This window comes from Porites lutea, chromosome 3 (genome assembly GCF_958299795.1).
Source record: "Porites lutea chromosome 3, jaPorLute2.1, whole genome shotgun sequence".
In the NCBI taxonomy this organism is placed as follows: Eukaryota; Metazoa; Cnidaria; class Anthozoa; order Scleractinia; family Poritidae; genus Porites; species Porites lutea.
In genome coordinates this window covers 33,018,381-33,041,096 of record NC_133203.1, presented here as the reverse complement: position 1 = coordinate 33,041,096, position 22,716 = coordinate 33,018,381, and the positions used below count along the sequence as shown (strand labels likewise).

Sequence of the window (22,716 nt, the reverse complement as noted above, 5' to 3'; positions counted from 1 at the left end):
AGAAGCGCATGCAAGTGAAAAGAAAACAAACGAGACAGATGAAAAGCTATTAATATAACTGCTGGTGCTAAAAGGTATTGAGTGGCCTAATCAGTTAAACATGAAAAGAAAAATGAGGGAATTGCAAGTCAACCTACCTCTGAGGAAAGAGACAGTGTGAAGATTCACTATTTTTAATTCATTTAAGGCCAAATTACCAGCTAGAACATTGCATCACCAAGAGAAAAAAAAAGAAAAGAAAATTTGTTATGCATCGGATCAAAAGTTTCCTTTGTTCAATTTCTTTTTCCTTTTACCAGGGAATGGTGAGGACTATGAAAATGAGTTTTACCAAAAGAAAAATATACCGCGTCGTTATACTCAAATATTGGTCGAATTCCCTCGTCTTGTGGCGGGCAGCTCTGAGAGAACTCTCTCCTTAAGCTTTTATATTATGGGAGACTAGTTTGTTGACTTCCGGCTGCACAAGAATTGTTTATCAGAGCTGATCATACCCTGACCGGGCTCCGCTGTGGGGAAAAAAATGGTGTGGAAGGGCATAAAAAGATCACGTGGACCCTTTTCCCTAGTCCCGCCAGACTACCGCTTAACTCGCCGATTTTTTCTCTTTTGAGTTTTTCCCCAACTGTGGAGCCCGGTCCCAGGCTAAACTGATCGCTGTGCAAGATTTTGTTTTTTCTAAATGGTTTCGCACCGATATCATAGTTTGTACTTCAAAACTCCTCTCCCCCTTCCCCTCCCCACCCTTACTCATTACGTTTCTATTACTAATAAAAATAAACAGAGGTTATGTACGTCATATCAGGTCTGTAAAATTCCTGCACGTATTATTCAGTTATACATTTCAATTCGACTTCCCCTGCTTGTTACTTTTCATTTACTGTCTCGCTGTTCGTTTGTGTTCCTTCAAGTGAAACTGTCAAAGGTAAGTACTTATAATTGATATTTTTAAAGTAAATGCGTGTTGTTTCTATTGTTCACCAAAATTTATACCTTTCTACTTGAACAAAATACACTACTACTGTTATTCCGGGAATTGTCAGTAAAGCTATTTTCTGCGTTGGTTATAAGCTAATGTTGTTCTGTGACATGCATAAGGTTTGTTACTTAACTTGTCTCAGGCTGCCGAAACCAGGGCGATGATTTGGTGTAGCTATGTACCAAAGAAGGGTTCAAATCAAGATATCTAAGTGTTTTTAAAAACACAGCGACGTGTGATGAATATTAGTTGTCCCGGCCTAGACTATTGCTGACGAAAATTTTTAAACCTGAAATATTGTAGCTAGAACTGCCATATAATAAGGTAGGACTTCTCTACTGCATACCATGGCAATTATACACCACCGAAGCCTCACCGGACTCACGAGTCAAATGACATAGGCTATTTCTGTTGTGTTGTATTTAGTTGACTCAGTTGGATGCTATCTTGACCCGTCCATAAGTAATAGCAGACGTTAGTCCCAAATTTACTTAAGTCACGGACCGGCTGGTGATATCCTACTCTACCCTCTCGGTAAAAGTTACTGGAGAAGCGAAGATTTTAAATATTAATATAATATTGAAAATGGGTTTTGTCGACTGTGTTCTCATACAATCATTTTATTTTTTTTAACGTGGCGTACAAGAAAAAGAAGAGGAAAAAAAGGCATACGCTACTAATATCTCGATTTAACGACATGTATTTCATTCGCCGCACATCGTATGTCGAAGGATAACTTGTGAGACTTGTGGTTAAGCAATCTTTCGTAGAAAACAATAACCAACGATATCTCGAAAAATAATCTGCTTATATTCTTGACTAGTAAAAGCAAGGACCCTGATCCCTGCACGGGGGTTGCGAATTCCCATGCTTTAAGCATGTGATTTCTCAAACGGGATACAGCTAGTACTGTTTCTTTAAACTAAACCAACCCCTTTGAGTTCTTTGATTACAAAGTAGCAGTTAATGAGTCGTCTATCAAGTATTGCTCCTGTAGCTGCTTGTTTATTCCAAATGTACATTACGGCAATGAATTACATGAATTACAGTAGTTGCAATAGTTATAAGAGATGACGTCATTAGTGACATGAGATCTGTACAGTATCGTAAATGATCCCCAACCGCAAATGATCCTCAGACTGCAAATGATCCCCAAAATGGACCGGAAATGATCTTGGACCGCAAATAATTCCCATTGTCGGCAAGTGATCCCTTGAAAAGTAGAGGGATGGAATGGATTTCATGCATGGATGATGAATGTGCTGAGAACTTAAACAACGCGAAGAACAATGAAATGAAAAAAACTAAAAATAACTGAAGTAGGCCAGTAGGCCAGTAGGCAAGTAGGCCTATTGGATGTTGTTCTTTCAGTATCCTGGCAAATCGCATAATTTCATGCGAGTCTGTCCTAAACAGGGTCTATAATTTTATGCGAGTCTGTCCCAAACAGGGAAAGAGTTCGCGGGAATCTGTCCTGAACAGAGTATATAATTTCGCGCGAGTCACAAACAGGGAATATAATTTTGTTCGCCGGAGTCTGTCCTAGTTATAAACGGGATGAAGTTTGTTTGTATCGATTTGTAATCCAAGTATTCAAAGGCAATGACTATAACGTGAATTTGCTCTGCAGTTGCCGATAAATGGCTTAAAAACAAGACGGCCTACATTTTTTCCTTTGTCCTAATTAAACAGGTTAACAAAATTGAGGGTGTTGTCCTAAACAAAAGATATATAGTTTAGGAATTTTTTTGTCAGGGTTTCAAACCCTCAGCGGCTCACTTATGTCTAATAGTGGTCGAGTACCCCCCCCCCCCACCCCCCGGGAGTATTAGTAGGTCTTATGGTGGGCAGCCCTGAGTGGACTCGGCTTAAGGTCCTTAAGCTGCTTTAAGGGAGTCTAGTTTGTTAATTGCTACTTGCATCGACACTCCAAAGGATTTTCTGGTTGCAGAAGAATTGTTTCCAAGCGGATCGTACCCTAAAACCGGGCTCCGCTGAGGGGAAAAAATGGCGAAAAACGGAGTGAAACGGCATAAAAACCGTGTGGACTGCTTCAGTGGACCCTTTTCCCTCCCCGGACTATACCGCTTGGCTTGGCTCACCGATTTTTTTTCCTCTCGCTTGAGTTTTTCCCCAATTGCGGAGCCCGTCCCAGGCTAAACTGATCGCTGTGTAAGATTTTGTTTTTCTAAATAGTCATCATTTTCTATCTCTGATGTTATTTGAGATTTTATTCTTGTTGCTTGCTGCCGATTATCTGAACATGACGGTGTTTAACAAGAAAGCTCTTGCTACTTTGGACACTGTACACAAATGAACTTCATTTCTGTTAGCTTAATGATAAATTTATCAGCTACTTTGTTCTCCTACTTACGTACACTTGTGTAAATGCCATATATAGTGTGAAATAAAGAAAGATTGAAGATTGAAAATTGTACTTCCAAAACCCTCTTCCCCTTTCCCTCCCCACCCCACTCATAACTTTTCTTAAAACTAATGAAAATATACGTCACACAGAGGTCAAGTACATCATGTCATGTCTGTAAAATTCCTGCACGTACAAGGATATACATTACTTTCAATTCGACTTCCCCTGCAGCTCAGACTCCCTTGTCATTTCTGTCTTTTACTGTCTTGCTGTGCGTTTGTTGTCCTTCAAGCAAATTTAAAGCTGCGAAAAGTAAGTGTATATAATTGATTTTTTTTGTAATTATTGAGTGTTTTTTCTATTGTTTATCAAAGTTTATACCTTTCTACTTTTTCAAAATACACTACTTCTGTTATTCCGGGAATTGTCAGCAAAACTATTTCCTGCGTTGGTTCAGCTGAAAGAACTTTACTTTGTGACATGCATTAGGTTTTTTAGTTAATAACCTGTCTCAGGTTGCTGAAACCAGGGCGATGATTTGGCGTAGCTGTGTACCAAAATGGGTTCAAATGTAGATATCTACCTCTTTTAGCACAACGACGTGTAATGAGTATGCGTATTTTTTTCTTGTCCTTGTCGAGACCGGGGGTCGAGACTATTGGTCCTATTGCTGACCCAACATATTGCAGCTAGACTGGCTGCCATAGAATAAGCACTTGTCCACTGAATGCATTAGACACCACCGTAGCCTTAACAGACTCACAAACCAACTGACTTAGACTCATTTCTGTTGTGTTGTATTCAATTAATGACTCAATTCGATGTTACCTTGTCCCGTTCATAAGTGACTCACGTCACGGACCGGCTGTTGATCTGCTACTGTACCCTCCCGGTAAAAGTTTACTTGGGAAGCGAAGATTTTGAATATTAATATCATAATGAAAATGGGTTTTGTCGACTGTGTTCCGAGGTACAATCATTTCATCTGTCATTTTCCTTACACGGCGCAGCGTACAAGATTTAACGATATGTATTTTATTCCCCCGGCATAGTATGGCAAAGGATAATGTTATGGTTAAGTAATGGGCGAAAAAAAACAATAACCAACGATGTCTTGAGAAATAATCTGTTTAGTCTTGGCTAGTAATAGTAAGGACCCTGATCCCTACGCGGGAGTTGCAGAATTCCATGCTTTAAGCACGTGACAGGGGCACCCAACGAGAATATAGTTCAAAACCACTTGAACATAGCATTGTTAAACGTGTTTTAGTATTTAAACAGTGGATATGGGCATATTTTTATCCCCTATAAATTTTTCATCTGTTCGGATTTCCTAGCTGAAAGTCTAGTGATCCAAAAATTATAGGGATCAAAACTTACCTGTTCGAAAATTTCAGCCAGAAAAAAGGCTCCCAAAAATTCTAGGTGACCATTTTAGGGTAAAAATCCGTTGAAAATGGGCAATTTCACCATTTTTTAGATGTTCGAAAATCCTAGGAGAGGCAGGCAAACAAGAAATTTTACAACAAATGTTCCGAAAATTCTAGTTCTCAAATCGTCTTCCGAACAGATATTTTCCCGAAAATTGTCGTTTGGTGCCCCTGAAGTGATTGCTCAAACGGGATACTTAAGGCTGTTTTTGTTTAAACTCAACCAAGCCCGCCCTTTGAGTTCTTTGATTGAAAAGCAGCAATAAATATGTCATCTATCAAATATCGTTCCCGCAGCTGTTTGTTTATTCCGAATATACATTACCGCAAACATTGAATGCAGTAATTGGTAGAGTTACAAGAGCTGACGTCATTAGTGACATGAGATCTGTACAGTATCGTAAATGATCCCCAACCACAAATGATCTTCAGAATGCAAATGATCCCCAAAATGGATCGGAAATGATCGTGGACCGCAAATAATTGCCATTGTGATCCAGTGAAAAGTAGAGGAATGGAATGGATTTCGGGCATAGAACAAAGAAATGAATCAAACTGTAAATACAACGAACTGTTTCTTTTGGTAATTTTTTCTCCTTTCTTCAGTCAAGCATTTGATTCGTTGCTGTGAAAATTTAGGATAGAAGGGACATCAAGAAGGAAACTTGCCTTTTATTTTAACGACTAGGAATAGGGAAATGTGACCCAAGTATTTATCACTCTGTAGAGGTTTTAGCAACTACAGCTCATGAAATGATGCGTCTAGTGGTAAGCACCCTGTCGGTGCAAACCTTCATTTTTTTCGTGCTTTGCTGCTGGAGACACTGACAGTTACAAAGATAAAAAATCAGAAAACTCAAGTTTTTATGTCATTTTATTGTAACGTTTAATAAATGAAAATGAAAATGATATAGTCATAATAAAGTAAATCAGTTTCGAAACATTTCAATTTAAGGCCCTTTTTATAATTTCTACCCTTTTATTTACTTCAACAGTGAATTCCCGGTCTTTGATAAACCTCAATAAAAGCGCCAAAAAGGTTCCCCTTTCGGGCAGAGCCTCCGGGTATAAGCTATTATAGGACTTATAGGGAGGCCCCTAAGGCCCTCCCCCCCCCCCCCCCCCCCGCCTCGCCTCGGGGGTGTAAAGCTTCATTGAAAAGCTTGCTTGCTTCTATTTCTAAAACTAAACGTAAGAAAATTTTCTAGGGCTTGATGAAGACCTGAATGCACAATAAAACAGAGCTGCACAAGTTTAAATTTGATTTCAAATCGATTGTCTAGTGAATTGGTGGCAGTTGTTTGCACGGGTGGTCGTTCTGATGGTATATTTTAGGAACGTTTTGTTGCAATACAGTACAGAAAACCCGCGACTAAACCTGCATTTTTCAAAGTTAGCTTAAACAGGTTCTTACATAAATGGTAATTAGCACAAATTTAGGCTATTTAGGTTCTTAAATAGGTTCTTATATATTTTCTTTAAAAGAGAGTATTTAGTAGTATTTAGCTTATTCGCGAACAAAATCCGGAATACTATTTATACATCCAACTGTACATGGCAGCTGGACGGAGAATTCTTTAAAGAGGATCCTGAATGCTGACTAATCATATTTGCTCAATCCGGCTTTTTGTATTTCTTTTTATAGATTTGAGAAAATAAAAACCTGTTTCAAAAATAGGTAGTCGATGACTACATGTGGCTACTACTGCAGAGTAGAATGAAAAGTGGACAGGCTGCATTCCTTTTATTAACTGAACTATTAATAACATGTACAAGCGCTCAGGATAACAGACATTAAAAAAATATCATAAAGTAAACGATAGTTAAGATTTAATGATGGATAAAAGTTCCTGAATATTCATTTTAACTGATAACGGTCTGAAACAACAATAAACAGTGAAGTTTTTTTTTAAGAAAAGGTATCGCGTTTGAATGTGCCTCCGAATGTCTATCAAGAGACTAGCTGATCTGTGAAATTATGCCTTTTGAAAATGTTGTAAACAACCACAACGAAGAATAGGTGTCCTGTTTGAATCTGCTCAAAATTAATGTGCATGAGTTGCATCATATTTAAAAGGTCAACGGACTGGAGAATTCCTAAAAAAATGCCTTTTGAACCATAAAAGTGTGTAACACAACAATAAATACCACTTCCGTTCGGCTGAAAATCTCTGCAAAGCTTGAGTGAAGCCGAAAACCGCTTTGGGGAAAAACACTTGAAAGGTAAATTAAGAGCTGTACCTGGTGGTAGGTACCAAATGGCACAGAATCATTCTCAGAAAGAGAGAGGTCTCACCTTGAAATGCACCCAACAAGACAGAAGCCAAAAACCAAGAAGCACATGGCAGGGGCACCCAACAAGAATGTAGTTCAAAACCACTTAAACATAGCATTGTTAAACGTATTTTAGTATTTAAACGGTAGATATAGGCATATTTTTATCCCCTAAAAAATTTTCATCTGTTTGGACTTCCTAGCTGAAAGTCTAGTGATCCGAAAATTATAGGGATCAAAACTTACCTGTTCGAAAATTCCAGCCAGAAAAAAGGCTCCCGAAAATTCTAGGTGACCTTTTTAGGGTAAAAATCCTTTAAAAATAGGCAATTATACCATTTTTTAGATGTTCGAAAATCCTAGGAGAGGCAGGCAAGCAAGAAATTTTACAAAAAATGTTCCGAAAATTCTAGATATCAAATCGTCTTCCGAACAGATATTTTCCGAAAATTGTCGTTGGGTGAACCTGACAAGGAAAGTAAAACTACTTTTACAACCGATGATATTTCAACAAGGCGCGCAACACCGTCGCTGTTGATCGCTCACCTTCGCGTCGACGATAACTCCCGACTGTGAAAGACAGGAGTTTCGAAACACAGCAGACATTTTTTTCGTTCCCATTAGCGAAAAAAACTAGCAGTAACCGCGACAGTGAGGAATTTGAACAAGAAAGTCGAGACATTTTACACAGATTGGAAAAACAGAGCCATCTTGCGCGTAAGGAAGACACCAGAACCATACGGAAACCAAGATCATACTCGAAAGGTGACGAACAGACATGGGGAAGCTTAGCTCGTGATGAAAGAGAAGGTCATGGAACTTTGGAGCCACAAAATTATGTACCATTGCATTAAGCAAAGAACGTGAAAATAACCCGAAAACGTCTACATTCTCGCGATAAAAATAACGATGAACAGATTCCTCCAAACGAAGAAAGCGCAGGCAGTGAACAAGAGGACAAACGAGCTTTCCTTCAGGGTGAAGGAAGGTTTAAACGACAGGGTATCTCAGAACGTAAAACTGGTCGTCGACAGCGCAGGAGGAGTTTTGATAGACGCAGAAGCAGCTCTCAGGAGAGTGACCGGAACCGGAAGTCACGCCATCACCATCGTCATCATCGTCATCGACACCATCATAAAAGAGACGCGAGGCAATCGGAAAGAAACATTGTCGTGACCGAGAAAGATCAGGACAGTTCAAGTGACTGACTTAATCGTGTGTAAACTTCTCAAACATCGGTAAGATCGTGAAGGTAAACAGCACTTCAACTTTCAATGTACAATATTTTGTACGTTTCTCTGTAGAAACAGTCGAAAACGACACTAAAACGTGAAAAAGGAAGTTATGTCCTGAGACAAATAAGAAACGAACTCACATCCGTTCAAACTTTTTCCAACTTTTCTGAAACTTTAATTCAAACTCCTGTCTAGAGAGAGAACAACAGGCATTTATTCATTACTTATCCTTTAACGACATATTTATTGTCTTTCATACTTGCATCAATTTTCCCTTTTGGTGGCTACTTATCGTAAACTGCTGCTTCTACATCTTGGTAAGGGGTTTTAGGAGGGTTTATAAACGGAGGGGCTTACATCCGAGGGAGCTTATCACAGGAATAGAAAACGCTTCGAAGCAATCTACAGAAGTGCTAGTCAAAATAATTTTACATTTACTGGTTTTTAACTAAGCGTCAAAAGGTCATAATAAATCGAAATTCATTTCAATACATTTGGGGGGGTGGGTGGGGATTATAATCGGATGTATTTTTTTTGTTTACGGGTTGATAGGTCTATAGTTGGTGGGGGTAGGGGGTGGGCCCGGGGGGGGCACTTGCGTATTTTTTGGGTGGGTATGTGCCGCCCGGGACTCCAAATTGGCACCCCGTTCTAAAAAAAATTTCCTCTAAAATTGATACCCCTTTCTAGAAATGAGCCAATTTTCTATACCCCGTTCTAGAATTCACCCTAAAACTGACACCCCGTTCTAGGCCAATTTTTTATACTCCGTTCCAGAAAGTTTGTAAATTGAAATAGCCCTGTTTTTATAAAAAAATATTTCTTTATTTGTTCGACTCGACTTATACATCAAATAAATGCTTCTTCATAATCAGCAACAATTTTTTTTTTTAAGATAAAGCCGTGATCCACAATTTTTTATACTCCGTTCTAGAAAACGCCTCTGAAATAGATACCCCGTTCTAAATCAGGAGCTTCCAAATCACGACCCCGTTGGGCGGCACATACCCGTATAGGTAATGTATGAGAGTACCCCCCCCCGGGGGGGTGGGGGGCTTTATAAGCGGCTTGTTGCAGTATATCCAGGATCGAATCCTAATGTGATGCACTATCCTTATGACAGCCATCACAAAGTGTCCTAATGAACAGAACATCATCAAAATACATGTAATTCGATCAAATATGAAGTAGTGTAAAAATGAGAAAGAACCCAGTCAAGTATGAAGTATTTTAATTCAATGTGCGTTTAATCTTGGATATATTAACTAACTCTTAGAGCCGCTTTTGTGTTGTTACGCCGCAGGGGGCTCGGGCTTCTTTGAAGTCCTTTAATACACGTGTACAGGCTCTTGATATGTGTTATTAACCAAGCGTGAGATCAAGAAGGCTAAATATTGATCAAGTTCTTGTTTTGCATTCACGGATCAAAAAGACGATAATAACGCAAAAGAGAACGAGGAGGCCAATATCCAGCCATCTTGCCCGAACAAGCTGGGACAATAAGGAATTTATTTCATGGCCAAAAAGATATCGTTTTCTTGCTGGACCAAGGCGGAAAATCTCGAAAGGCAAGATGGGCACATCTTTCAGGCTCAGTCGAGTAGCCAATCAGTACACAGGTTTCGTGTCATATTGCCGGTTCGCGGATTCAGCCATGCTAATAATCCTTAAAATAACCTGGGTGCCCTGTTGCTGGGGGTGCATCGTTTGCCTGTTTCTGTCAAAGCAATCCAGATTTTTATTTGCGTGATCAACTTTTCAACACGCAGCATAAAACGCTGTCGGAAAGCATCAAACGTCTTTCCTATTTTAACGCCTCCGGGGAATTTTATTAACCTGTGGTTAACTGTCCCAAAATCTATAAAGAATGGTAAGCAAGCAATATTCCGAAACCGCGTTATTTTAATTGTGACTTAAATCATAGAAATCTTTTGATCCATAAAAGGGTGTCGCCCGTGTCTGTTTATATCAACATGCTATAAAGCCAGAAAATATAATATCATTGTTTTCTAGCTTCACGGCTAAAATATTTCGTAACTGCGCTAGCCCCCAAACCACTCCTACGTTTTCTGGTGAAAACAATCCAGTTTCGCTCTGGGAAACTGGCTCCAGTTGTTTATCCACCGGAAAAATCGTTATCCAAAGGACATGCACTATTAGGGACACCAACTGCACTATCCGTTTGATAGAGATTTATCCAGTGCATAGCTTTAGTCACCACAACACAAAGGCGGCAAATTTGTGTTGCAGGAAAAAAATACACGTTTTAATGTCAACAGTCTTTGTTGCAAAAATGCTAAAAGGAAGAAGCCAAGAAAATAGGGACAGGAGAGTGGAATGCAAGATGGAGGAGGCGGAAGGTCCGGACCCCTTGTTTCCCTCCAAAATAGATTGTAATTTTAAAAATAAGCAGCAAAATAGAGTTTTAGGGAACACGTCAAATGTCAACAGAATGTTTGATGGTGTAAATGCAGGAAGAAGAGGCTACTCACGATAAGATTGACATAGTTTTCCATACCATATTCACTGAAAAGGTACCTCTTTCGTATACAGTTCCATTGAACATACTACCCGGCCTTTAAATGCTAAGACAGGAAGTCTTTATGTCATTTTAGAGTAACGTTAATTTAATAAATGAAAAAGTTTGTACCCTTTTAGACCTTTTATTTACCTCAACAGTGATTTCGCTGTCTTTGGTAAACCTTAATTAAAGCCTCAAAAATCCGGGTTTCCCTTTTCAGGCAGAACCTCCGGGTATAAGCTATTGAAGGAAGCCCCTAATCCCCCCTCCCCGTGTGTAAAGCGTCGTTGAAAGCCGGCGGTTCTCCTAAATTAAATTTGACTTCATAAACTGGTCTCACGCTTGCTACTTATTCTAAAGCTAAATGTGGGACAATTTTTAGCTTTGCTTGATGAAGACCTGAATGCAGAAGAAAACAGTACTGCGCAAGTTTAAATTTGATTTCAAGTTGATTGTCTAGTGAAGTGACTGTAGTTGTTCTGCACGGGTGGTCGTCCTGATGGTCGTATATTTTAGGAACGTTTTGTTGCAATACAGTAAAAACCCGCGACTGAGAACCTGCATTTTTCCAAGTTAGCCTAAACAAGTTCTCACAGAAATGGTAATTAGCACAATTTAAGGCTATTTGGGTTCTTATTTTCTAAAGAAAAAATAGATTATAGCTAAGAGTATTTAGTGGTATTCAGCTTATTCTCTAATAAAATCTGCATAGGTATTCAGCTCGGATTCCCTAATAAAATCTGCATACCATTACATTCAGCTGTACATTGCAGTTGGACAGATAATTCTTCAAAGAGGATCCTGATTGCTGGCTTATCTCATTTGCTCAATCTTACTGCGTTTCTTCTTATACATTTTAGAAAATAAGAACCTGTTTCAAATTTTAGGCGTAACAGGTTCTTGTATAGAAGGGGCCTAACTGGTAAATTTTAGCCTAAAAGGTTCTTGAAAACAAGGTTCCTAAGCCGCAAATTTCTACTGTATCTCACTACCCTTTCCGTGAAATTTCACATTATGCTTGAAAACTAAATTCCTAACAGCATCTTTTTACCATTACGATGGAGACGGAAACAGGAACAGCTGAAAACTAATAAATGGGTTTGTTTTAGGAGCGGATGTTATTTCCACGGTTGGTCGATAATTTTTTAGTAATTTTAAGACTAAAGAATAACTTGATTGATCGAGGTCAGTGACTATTCAATTCCTTTGCAATGATTTAATCGCGTCCCCGTCGATATGATGAAGTTTTTATTTTTCATACATTTATATCAAGTTTTTTTTAACCCAAAACAAGCAAACAAGTGTTTCACTGTAGGACACACGAACGCAGAATTCACTGGAAAACCAAAAGTTGTCGACAGAGAACTTATGATTATTAGTAATTCACTTGAGTTACAATCATTAAAATGTATCGAGGATCGTTTACTGCTATCTCACTTGGGGATTTAAGATCAACATTCATTAATATAACTGGCGCTAGATATCAAAGAAGCCATCAAGGAGAATGACAATTAAGGATAGATGATCTGGACCTGTTAAGTCTTCCGCTTTTTTTCGACTCAGTGTGCTTACATATTAAGAGTCTCTTAGGTTAATTGTTTGTTTCTTCCATTCTGAATAAATGTTATCTTTGTCATTAGTGAGTCAGCGAAAACACAGTGGCCAACGCGGAATAAGAACAAAATTCCAAGAATATTTTTGTCTGGAAACTCCATAAAAGAAAATAGTGCCGGGACAGCTAACAGTCAGTAAAGTTCAGCTCAGTCCTTCTTCACCATCAAAACACGCAGTCTATTCGCTGTTAGTCCAGCAGCCGGGTAAATCCTTCGATACAGAACAGGTAAGGACGAGAACTTTATCTAGAAGACTTTTTTGTATATAAATATGTATATCTCGTAGTTTATGATCTGACTAGTCTTAGCAAACTTTAAAGAGTTAGTACTGACTGAATTTACTCATATTGGATTGAAGTTTACTTTCCAACTTGAGTAATGGATAATGTTGGGGGAAGTTCCCTTAGCTATATCAATCATTAATAGTCTGATATCACTTAACTTGTGAAATAGATAGCAGACACTTCTTCACAGTATTACACTCTAATTTCATTACTTTCTTTTGGTAAATTGTAAACTATTGAGCACTAATTGTTACGGGATACTGCTCTACGGATTACATAAAATCACTTGATCAAACTATCTCGATAACTATCAGCAACCACAATTAAGTTTCTTTTTTCCGATAATTTCTCTTACGTGCCCGAAGTCTGATAACATTGGTTTAACCCGGCTTTAAGCTGGGTCTTCAAGCCACCCTTCTTTTACTGAAGCAGAAAGTTCTGAAGCAAAAGCAAAATTTATGCCTTTCGGGAGCGACTACACAGGAATTTGGGCCATGTATGAAGTCATTAGTACGGCTGTGGATACAACTGAAAACGATGGAGGGACTTATTTTTTGGTGGCCGTCAGCGGGCTTTTGTTGTGGCTCGTTTTACTCGGCAGTGGAGGACTTGTTTGTTGTTTGCATACTGCGAAGAAACAACTAAGCCAAACGAACCGCTCGGTGCCTGATGAAGTGTGCAAGTGGCCCTGCATTCTATCAGTGAATTCAAGTTAAGCCAAATTTCGAATTCGCAAGCATAGAAGTACAGCTAAGAAAGATGGCAGATTTTTACAAGATTACAAGGAATAAAGCGTTTAACAGTTCCCTGACTCCAGAGGTCCGTTCTCAAAATACCTAAGATAAAATAAACCGAGCTTGCGGCTTGATAAGAATGCCGAAACGTTATTTTTTTCTCCTTGACGCGGCCTCGCCGCTAACCATAAGTATCGATAAGAAAAAAAATATCCTCTGGAACCCAGGGTAGTTTAACAGTAGTTCTTTCAATTTAAAGAGAACAGTATCGAAACTCAGTTGAGAATCACCGTGGGCTCAAAATAACAGATAAAATATTTCTGAATCGAAGCTTATTGATTTGGATATATTCATTGAAAGCACTGAGTTGTATATTATCTTAAAGTTTATTCCCGGTACAACTGACTGGAAAGGTCTCAGTGAAAGAGTTTAGGGTGGTCTTAACGTAACGGTAGTTAACGAGCGATGACCGGATATCGAAATGATTCTAATTTAGCAGGTAATTGAAATTCGTTCCTTACATCGCTCGCCTTTCAGTTTGGAGAGAGACTAAGCTTTTTTGAAACAGAATAATGTTGAAATGCCAAGAATGAAAACGACCACGATTCTGGTTCTTAATATCTTTATTTAGCTTTTCATAGTTCTTAAATTAACGGTTTTTAGTAGTCTTATCTTAGCAGTTTTTAGCGTCTTAAAAAAAAAAAAATTAGAATAATTTATTATAAATTTTATTTACTGAACATCTTGTTAAGACCAGCGTTGTATAATGCTGATACATATCTCCAGTATAAATAATTAATTAAAGCTTTTATTATTATTATTATTATTATTAATAACGTGCCTCGCTCACGAGGAGCTGAAGGAGCAAAGGATGAGTACGAAAAGGATCCTCAGTATAAGAGTTAGTTTTATACCAACTTATGCCGCCATGAAACTCAGCAAGTTAGGAGTATAAACCGCAAACCGAACATTAACAGGCACAGTCATGTAGTTTAATAAATTTTGTCGATATTATGTCAAGTCGCTTCATATTTGCATGATAATTCTGAAACTGACCTAAAACGCACCAACAGGTGCATATAATGTTACATAAAATCAGTGAATAGCTCATTTACGTCATTTCCAAATCAGAACTCGGGAAAAAATATCTGAATTTTCTTTAACATTGCCCTGAAATAAACAACAAATATAGCCAAGATATAAGTATGAAGTCTTCGTTGTTGTAGGAGACAGTACTTTTTTTAATGATTAAATTGATATCACGCTTCGGCGTCTTTCTGAAACTAAACGTGGGACAAAAAGTTTTTTCTAGCTTTGCTTTATAAACATTTGAGAGCAGAATAAAAAAGTACTGCACAGGCTGAAATGTGATTTCAAGTTTTTTCCTCAAAACACACCAGGTTGATTTTTAGTTTAGATACCAGTAAACAATTAGCTGTAGTTAAAGAACACAGTTCATCAACAACCAATGAACGGTAGACCTTTTATTAAGTTTCTTTTCTAAAGCACTAGACAATCATTTTCTCCTAGTTTTTACTAAGTTCTCATTTTAGAATTTTTCTGGGAATTGTTCCTGTCTCATGAGTTGTTACTGACAACTTAACCTCGCATGCATTTCTTTATCAACAGTCAGCGGTTGAACTGAACGGTTAAGGAGATACCAGTGCAGACTAAAAGCTTCATTGACAGGAGTACTCAGTCAACATGTCTTCACTAATAACAGCTGTGTTTAAAGCCACTATCGGTCTGTTGGTGAATAAAGGAAGGGATAAACTGGCAGAAAAGTTGAATGAGGGTGATGTTACAGATCAGAAATTCCGTGGCATGATTGTCCGTGAAATCGATGAAATAAAATCGAAGTTGGATGGTTTAACAAGAAAGGATTTGTTAGCGAGTATTAGCCTTTTTAAGGAAGGAATCGAGTTGTTGTATGAAGTTTTTGAAAGTGCCAGATCCAGTAGCGAACATCACGCGATAACAGCAGCTGCAACAGCTTGTGTTGAGCAATTCGATATTGCTAAAGAAATGAGGAAATTGGAACTTTCTTCCTTGGATGAGTCCGCCACGAGGAAACTTGGTAGAGCGAAGAAGAGATTTGAAGAAGCTCGTCTTGAAGCAATGAGAGCTTTTAGTAATGAAGCTTTGGAATTACCTGATCGTCTGTTAGCTATGCAATATCGACTGATGGCGACAATACTGGAGACAGTTGACAATCCTTCCGACGCATTAGCGGCTTGTAGGGTCTGCCTTGACGAGTTACACCAAGTGCCAGCTGTCAAAAAACATTTCAAAGTTGAGTTAGAGGAAGGATCGCGATTGAGGGCTCGCTTTAATAAAGACGAAAGAAGGCAAATAATTTTTTCTGTCTGTCACGCTAATCGTGTGATCTATGATGTAATGAGCATGCTCGGTAGTGGAAAAATGTGGACGTTGCCTGATGTTGAAACTGGGAAAGAGAAAGTGGATCCACTCCGCAACAAAAGAGTTGCTAAAATACTGACAAAACAAGGTAAGGAGCACTGCTGTGTAACACCATGGTCATTTGGTCAGGAGGGTGATGAGGAGCACAAGCTGAAGGATCCGTGTGGTATCGCTACAAACACCAAAGGACAGCTCCTGATAGCAGACAATGGGGATAAAACCGTGAAGGTGTTTGATAGCAACGGAAAGTTTGATTTTAGGTTTAATCCTCAAACTGATGACGCCGATACAAAGTTACATATTTTGCATGTCGCCACTGCAGGCGAGGATGACAAGATCCGTCTACTAGTCAGTTTAAAGAAGCCTGGGACTGAGAAATGGGAGAGGAAAGTGCAGGTTTTTAACAAGAACGCTGACCTACAGCACAAGTTTCCTGTGAGGAGCGGGGACTGGGGCAGACTAACAGTGAGCAGCGACAAACAACGCGGCAAAATTCTGCTGTTGACACGTGGTAACTATGTTCATGTTCACGAGCCGAGTGGCGAGTTCGTTTGTAGCTTTGGTGGAGAAGTGTTGAAGTTTCCAACAGAAATCACTGCTACTTGTGATGGTCGCGTCATGGTAGTGGACCGAAAAGATGACAGTTTGTACATATTTGATGTGGAGGGACACCAGCTTGGCAAATTTAATATCAAACATGAGAGAGATGACTATTATTGCGTTGCATGTCACCCGGCAAGTGACCATGTTGTCCTTGCTGGTTGGGAACGAGAGACAGGCCGCCTGACGCTGGCTATATACACTGTTAATGGCGAATTTGTTCGCAGAATTCAGATGGATGAAGAAGTATTTGTATTTGGTGTACGTGGAATAACAGTGACCGCGGAGGGTCACATTGCTGTGGCTTTTAGAGACAAGAGTATTGACAAAGTAAAGGTAATTGTTGTTTAAAACTACACAATTCGAAGACACAAGTCAACAGTTCTTATTTTACTTTCATGAATAATTGTCATCAAGGCAGATGTTTAAATTTAATGCTGCAGTCGATTGGAATCACTGGACATTACTGGATTAAGCCAGATACAGTGTAAACAACTTCATCCCCTCTTAAGTTTACTGGTGTTTGAAATAAGCTTGTGTTATAGCTCTAACCTTTAAAAAGAAACCAAAACAGACAAAATGAATGAAATACATGTACAGTAAACACTCGCTAATAAGAACCTAACTTACATTTTTTTTTTTTGAGGTCTGGCAAAAAAAGGTTCATTTATTTTGAGGTACGTTACAGAGTAATTAAGGCTAAGTACAACTGTAGGTTCTTAATTAGGTTTTTAATTTCTATGAAAGAGATGTACAGGGTGTCCCAAAAGTTTGTTCCTCTAATTTCATGCTCAGTATTAACGTTTGATCAAAACTTTATTTTTACATGAAATTTCTAAAAGATCTTTATTGCTCTATCAATTAGTACATGATTGTATTCAGAAGTTCAGTAAGCTGCAGGTCCCCCTTTTTTTCTTATCACATTCTGTAGCCATTGTGGTATAGAGTGGGATAAGTCATCATAGCGTCTAGAGCCCCATATGAGCCACTTTTAGCTTTTTCATCACCTGGTACACAGGAGCCACTTTGACCCCCAAACAATATCATTTGTTTAGATTAGGCAGCCAATAAAATATTTTAAGCATTCATGTAAAAAAAAGATAATCATCCTGGCCTCTCTCTGCAGTAAGGTTTTTTTTTACTTCTTTGCCAAGGAGACTAGCTGAATGTTGCTTGGTGGACTGAGCAAGGTTTTTTATGCCATTTCACGGGCCTCCAACCATCACTTTTCATGAAACTGCCCCAGACTTAGCTTGCTAACTGTTGTGAGAGCCACCTTGCTGACTTTCCTTTTTTTTTTTACCCAGCCTATTTTAGAACTATTTTGGCTGCTTTATTCAGGACTTTATGTTCTCCAGCAGGTTCTTAAACCACAGTTTCTTATTAGTGGGTTAATGTGTTTACTGTAAGTACAGCAACATTCTTTTGTTTCTTTAACAATTGGTGGTATAACTATAATATTTTTGTTTGTGCAGAATGGAAAATAATACAATCCAGATTCAGTCGGTTTACAAAAACATCCTTATCATTTACCAGGTTCTCTATGACTCTTTTCGTTAAAGATTCATGTTTTTAAGCTTAAAATGCTCTCCATTGTAACTCAATCGCATGCCACATCAAAAAACACCTTTGAAATCTTCTCCAGGAAAAATATTTTATGAATTTGCTCTCTACTTGATTTAATAAGCCCGGCATAGTAAATCGAACCCAATCGAACTAAATTTCAATCGAACTCAATCGGTGGATTGAGTTCGATTGAGTTCGGCAATCGAACGATATCGAACTCACCGAAAAAAAAAAAATCAATCGAACCCAATCGAACGTTCGATTTTCGAACTCGTGATTTATGTAAAACAGACGTTGAAAATCCATTACCAGATCTTAGAAGCTCGAGTTACTTCAGCCCTGAGTGTAGCCCTGAGTGTAGCCCTGACTGTGATACTACTACGCGAAGTACTGATGGAGATGGGTGTGTCTTTCAAATCAAGTGAGAGTAAAGCAAATCTAATTGAAAAGGTAACACAGGCCAGACAAATGCAAAATGACACATGTGACGATAATGGGCTTGTCACCGTTACTTCTACGGATTCATTGAATTTACACACAGAGGAACTACGCGAGGTACCAGAGAATTCAATCAGCTCTCTTTTTTTCCACAAGAACAATGCTTTGTCATCTTCAAGCGGTACACTCTTAAGAGCGCGGGGCAAGATAACTCTTGACACTCAAGAACTAAATGTACACGAACATCTGATCATTTACTTTGATTTTGACCTAAAGAGAAAGATAATTTTATTGTTGCATTTACTATTTCTCCTTTCTATCATGGCAGTAAGATGCTCCCAAACGTCCAATATACTGACGCTCGTTCACCTCTTACTCTCTTGTTCACTGTTAATTGTCCAAGATGAATTTGAGAGAATAACAGTATACATGTATGTAGTATAACAGCCCCAAACTTGATAAAGTCCCTAACTGAAACATGCAACGATATTAATGTTATAGCCAGCTGGCGATTCACTTTCTTCGCCCTATTGTAGTCTTCATAGATATTCATTAACTTAGAAAGCAGCTAGAGCGCTCAAGAAGTAAGAGAAACGCTTATAAATTAACTACGTCTCGACCGTGTTTCCTACTACATCCCTACATCGTGAAACGCGCGTTATAAACAAATGGAATCTACACAAAAGTTTTCAAAATACAGTAGTAATTTAGTAATTGAAGGAAGTATTAATGTTCATTAGAAACAACCGTGGCAAATTGACTACTTTTGCCTATGGGGTTTCTTAATGTTGCGCCAAAAAAATTTTTTTTTTTTTTATCATTTTCCAAAAGAGTATGTCGGTCGGTCCATACGGAATGCTGTGAACACGAAGTTATATATAAGCAGTAAGATATTAAGGGCAGTATATCTTTATAGTTTTTCTGACTTTCCGACTTTGATTTTAATTTCTAGCAGGAGTACTTCTTGAAGTGAATTTTTATGCTAACTTTTTTTCCAGGATTTCACCACATCAATGAAACGACATTTTCAAATGACAGCTGGCTTTGCTGTTTTTCTAGCGAGCATATAAGGAACTCTACTTTGAAGACCCAAAATCTTTTTTTAGAGCTAAGAAGAAGAAGAAGAAGAAGAAGAAGAAGAACAGGAAGAGGAAGAAAATGATGATTGTGATGATGATGATAATGGTGGTGGTGATGATAATGGTGGTCCAAAAAATCAACTTCCAAATCATAGACTTCGCGTTAACTGGAACTGACAGCCAGCTTGGTGAACCCTTTAAAGAACTCACAATGCGTTATGTTTGTCGGCTACCATGAATAAGCTACAACCATCGCGACACTGCTCGAAATGGCTGTTTCAGCTTGCACAAGTTGTGCAAAGAATTTGGCCCATACAGTGGATTTGTGATGGCTCTTAAAGAGATAATAGCCAGCCCCAGATGGATAAAGGCGTGGGTTGAGCTGTTGTTTGCTTGGGTTGGAACTTGGTTTTATGTTACCAATGTATGGTGGAAAAGACGAGGGAGCAATTAAAGTACACTTTATGCAACTATTTGTTAACAGACAAAGCAAAAACAGTTTAGCTGATGTTGTGTTATTGACTCAGATTAGAAATCATGGTTGCACTACAGGCTCTAATTTTGACATTTTTGGCCCTTGCCTATGAAACAGATTTTTTAGTTCAATCCAATGGATGAAGTTACAGTTTCTTGAGAAAATTTGCCATAATAAACGAGGCTCTTTTGCTTTGTTACATAAGTTTTAAGATACGTCAGTCCGTTTTTGACATTAAAGAGTTCTTAAAAAAATTTGCTTCATATATGAACCTCTGTTTTGAAGTTGTCGTTAAAGAAGTATTATTGATAACAATGCAAACTATTAAGCCTATTTACAATTAATCACTATTCGGTCAAAGGACTATTTACAATTCACTTCGATTAAACATTCTTTTCAGTTAATAATGACAATAAAAATAACAGTGATAATGATATCAATAATAATAATAATAAGTTGTTACTCAAATGGCTATATAGGGGATCTGCCTGGGGTATTTAGTGTTTGATATTCTCCAGACACATTCTGGCGCTCAGTTAACCTGTAGTAAGGCTAAAAGCAAACGCTATGAAATCTTCTTATGACCCTAAGCATATAAAAAGCTGAAAGAATTACCCTTAGGACCTTTATTACATTTAGGGTCAAAAGTTGTTACACTTAGGATCTTTATTGCATTTAGGGCCAAAAGTTATTACACTTAGGACCTTTATTACATTTAGGGTCATTTATTACATTTGAGGCCTCAACATCTGTTCTCTTAACTGCCGTGGACAGTTTATAAATGGGGTTTGTGTTATTGAATAAATAGTAAAAAAAAGCGCAAGAAAAACTTGCTTTGACGGGCTTGCATTGGGCTTGCTTTGTATAGGTTCACCAGAACCAATCGAACGAAATCCATTTAATTGTGTTCGATTGAGTTCGGTTTCCGAACTCAATCGAACACAATCAGACGGATTGAGTTCGATTGAGTTCGATTTGTTCGATTGAATTCGATTTGTTCGGAAATCGAACTCACTGAAAGTGTATTGTTCGATTTCGTTCGATTGCCGAACTCAATCGAACTCAATCCACGGATTGAGTTCGATTGAGTTCGATTTTCGAACGTTCGATTTACTATGCAGGGAATAAGCACGCTATAATATGATAACCCATATAATTAACCCATGCAACCAGCCGTCTTTTTGGTACAGGCATGCAGGCTCATTCCCAAAAACATCGGCTGGTAATCAAGCCTGTTAGTAAGATAATTAAGATTTCATTCCAACAATTTTCACTAAATAATTAAAGCGTATATAGTTTCTGGGCAGGTGGTTTTCCCCAGATTTTTAGGCAAAGCCAGAGTGAGCCTGTCTTTAATCCTAACGACACTAAGCAAATGATAAAGATTTGAAACTGCCACATGACATACAGTGTATGTTAAGGGAAGAGGGCTCTCTTCAGTTGACAAGCATCCCTCAAAACTGTTTTTGCTTAACTTTAATCAGTCCCGCTGACGTTAAACATTCTTTTTGGGCAGGTTAAAGTGTCTATTGGGCTAGCACATGCTAGGTACAGCTTGTCCAAATGGTAAGCTGTAAAAACTGACTTTCTTAAGAAACCCTGACAGATTCATGATTTGCATGTGAAATAATAGAAATGTAACTTAATATTAATGGCAATTTTGTTATGTCTTTGAACTATTTTAATAATGAAGTTTGGCATCTAGATCACAGGCAAAAAACATACTGTTGGCCTTAATTAGAATTAAGTTTGGCTTATGAAAGCCTGAGAGCCTATAGCCTGCTATATTTATAAGGAATGCATGATTAAATATTATTGTAAGTTTAATTATATTTGGTAATTAACTTAACAATTTCTCTTTAAACTGTTTTAGGTTTGGCTAATAATTTTCTGTAGGCTAAATCAGAGGTATACATACATCGTCTTTTAATTTGGTTGACCTGAATTAAAATATTAAGCTTGACTCCGGCTTTTAATGTTAGTATACAGCTGTAGGTGAAACTCTGCAGTGATCACCTTAAAGATGGAGATCTCTAAGTGTTTATTATGGGGAGATAGGTATATAAAGCCTGGTTTCCATATGATCATCCCAATCACCCCAGTCGTTTAAAAAAGTTTTGAGATGATCCAGACAACTGGGACGATAGGTGGTTTCTATGTGATCGTCCAGGTGCCTCAACGACAAGAGACACGGGGTGTCATCAGCGATGTCTCTGGGTCAGACAATAGAATTTTTGTGTGGGTTTCGCAAACAAGCCAAACATACATGTAATGATGGATTTTAAATAGAGAGCAAATCTTGAGCTTTGCTATCTGCTTTTTCTCTCTATTTTGTGGCGTCAACAAGCTAGAAGTCAGTTCCACAAAGACATAGTATCACGTCTAGAACTTGATGAAACAGACTTTCTCTTTAGTTTCAAATAGCACCCATACGCGATGTGAACATTTCAAAATTATTTTTGACTTCAGCGGCATCCAGGCCGAATATATTCTCAATTAATGGAATGATAGTGATGATTTCTGGGATAGCCTTTGATCGTCCTGATAGTGTCAGTAGCATTTCCAGATCACTTCAAAATTTACACGATCCTCCCAATCGTCCCCATAAACTCAACTCTATTTAAGTGATCGGTAGAGGTTGTCTCAGTCATCCGGGTCATTTGCGATCATCTGGGTAGCGTTTTCATATGATTGTCCCG

At 38.3% G+C, this 22,716-nt stretch overlaps 2 protein-coding genes across 2 annotated transcripts in view; both read left to right on the top strand.

Annotated features, from left to right (window-relative positions):
• Positions 1 to 22,716, top strand: part of LOC140930962 (uncharacterized) — a 77,933-nt gene that overhangs the window by 14,796 nt on the left and 40,421 nt on the right. The window lies entirely within an intron of this gene.
• Positions 878 to 19,744, top strand: LOC140930951 (uncharacterized). Its single transcript, XM_073380669.1, has 4 exons — positions 878 to 925; positions 12,448 to 12,647; positions 15,068 to 16,789; positions 19,462 to 19,744. Exons 3-4 carry the CDS (start codon positions 15,143 to 15,145, stop codon positions 19,531 to 19,533), a joined length of 1,719 nt encoding a protein of 572 aa, XP_073236770.1. The 5' UTR covers positions 878 to 925; positions 12,448 to 12,647; positions 15,068 to 15,142; the 3' UTR covers positions 19,534 to 19,744.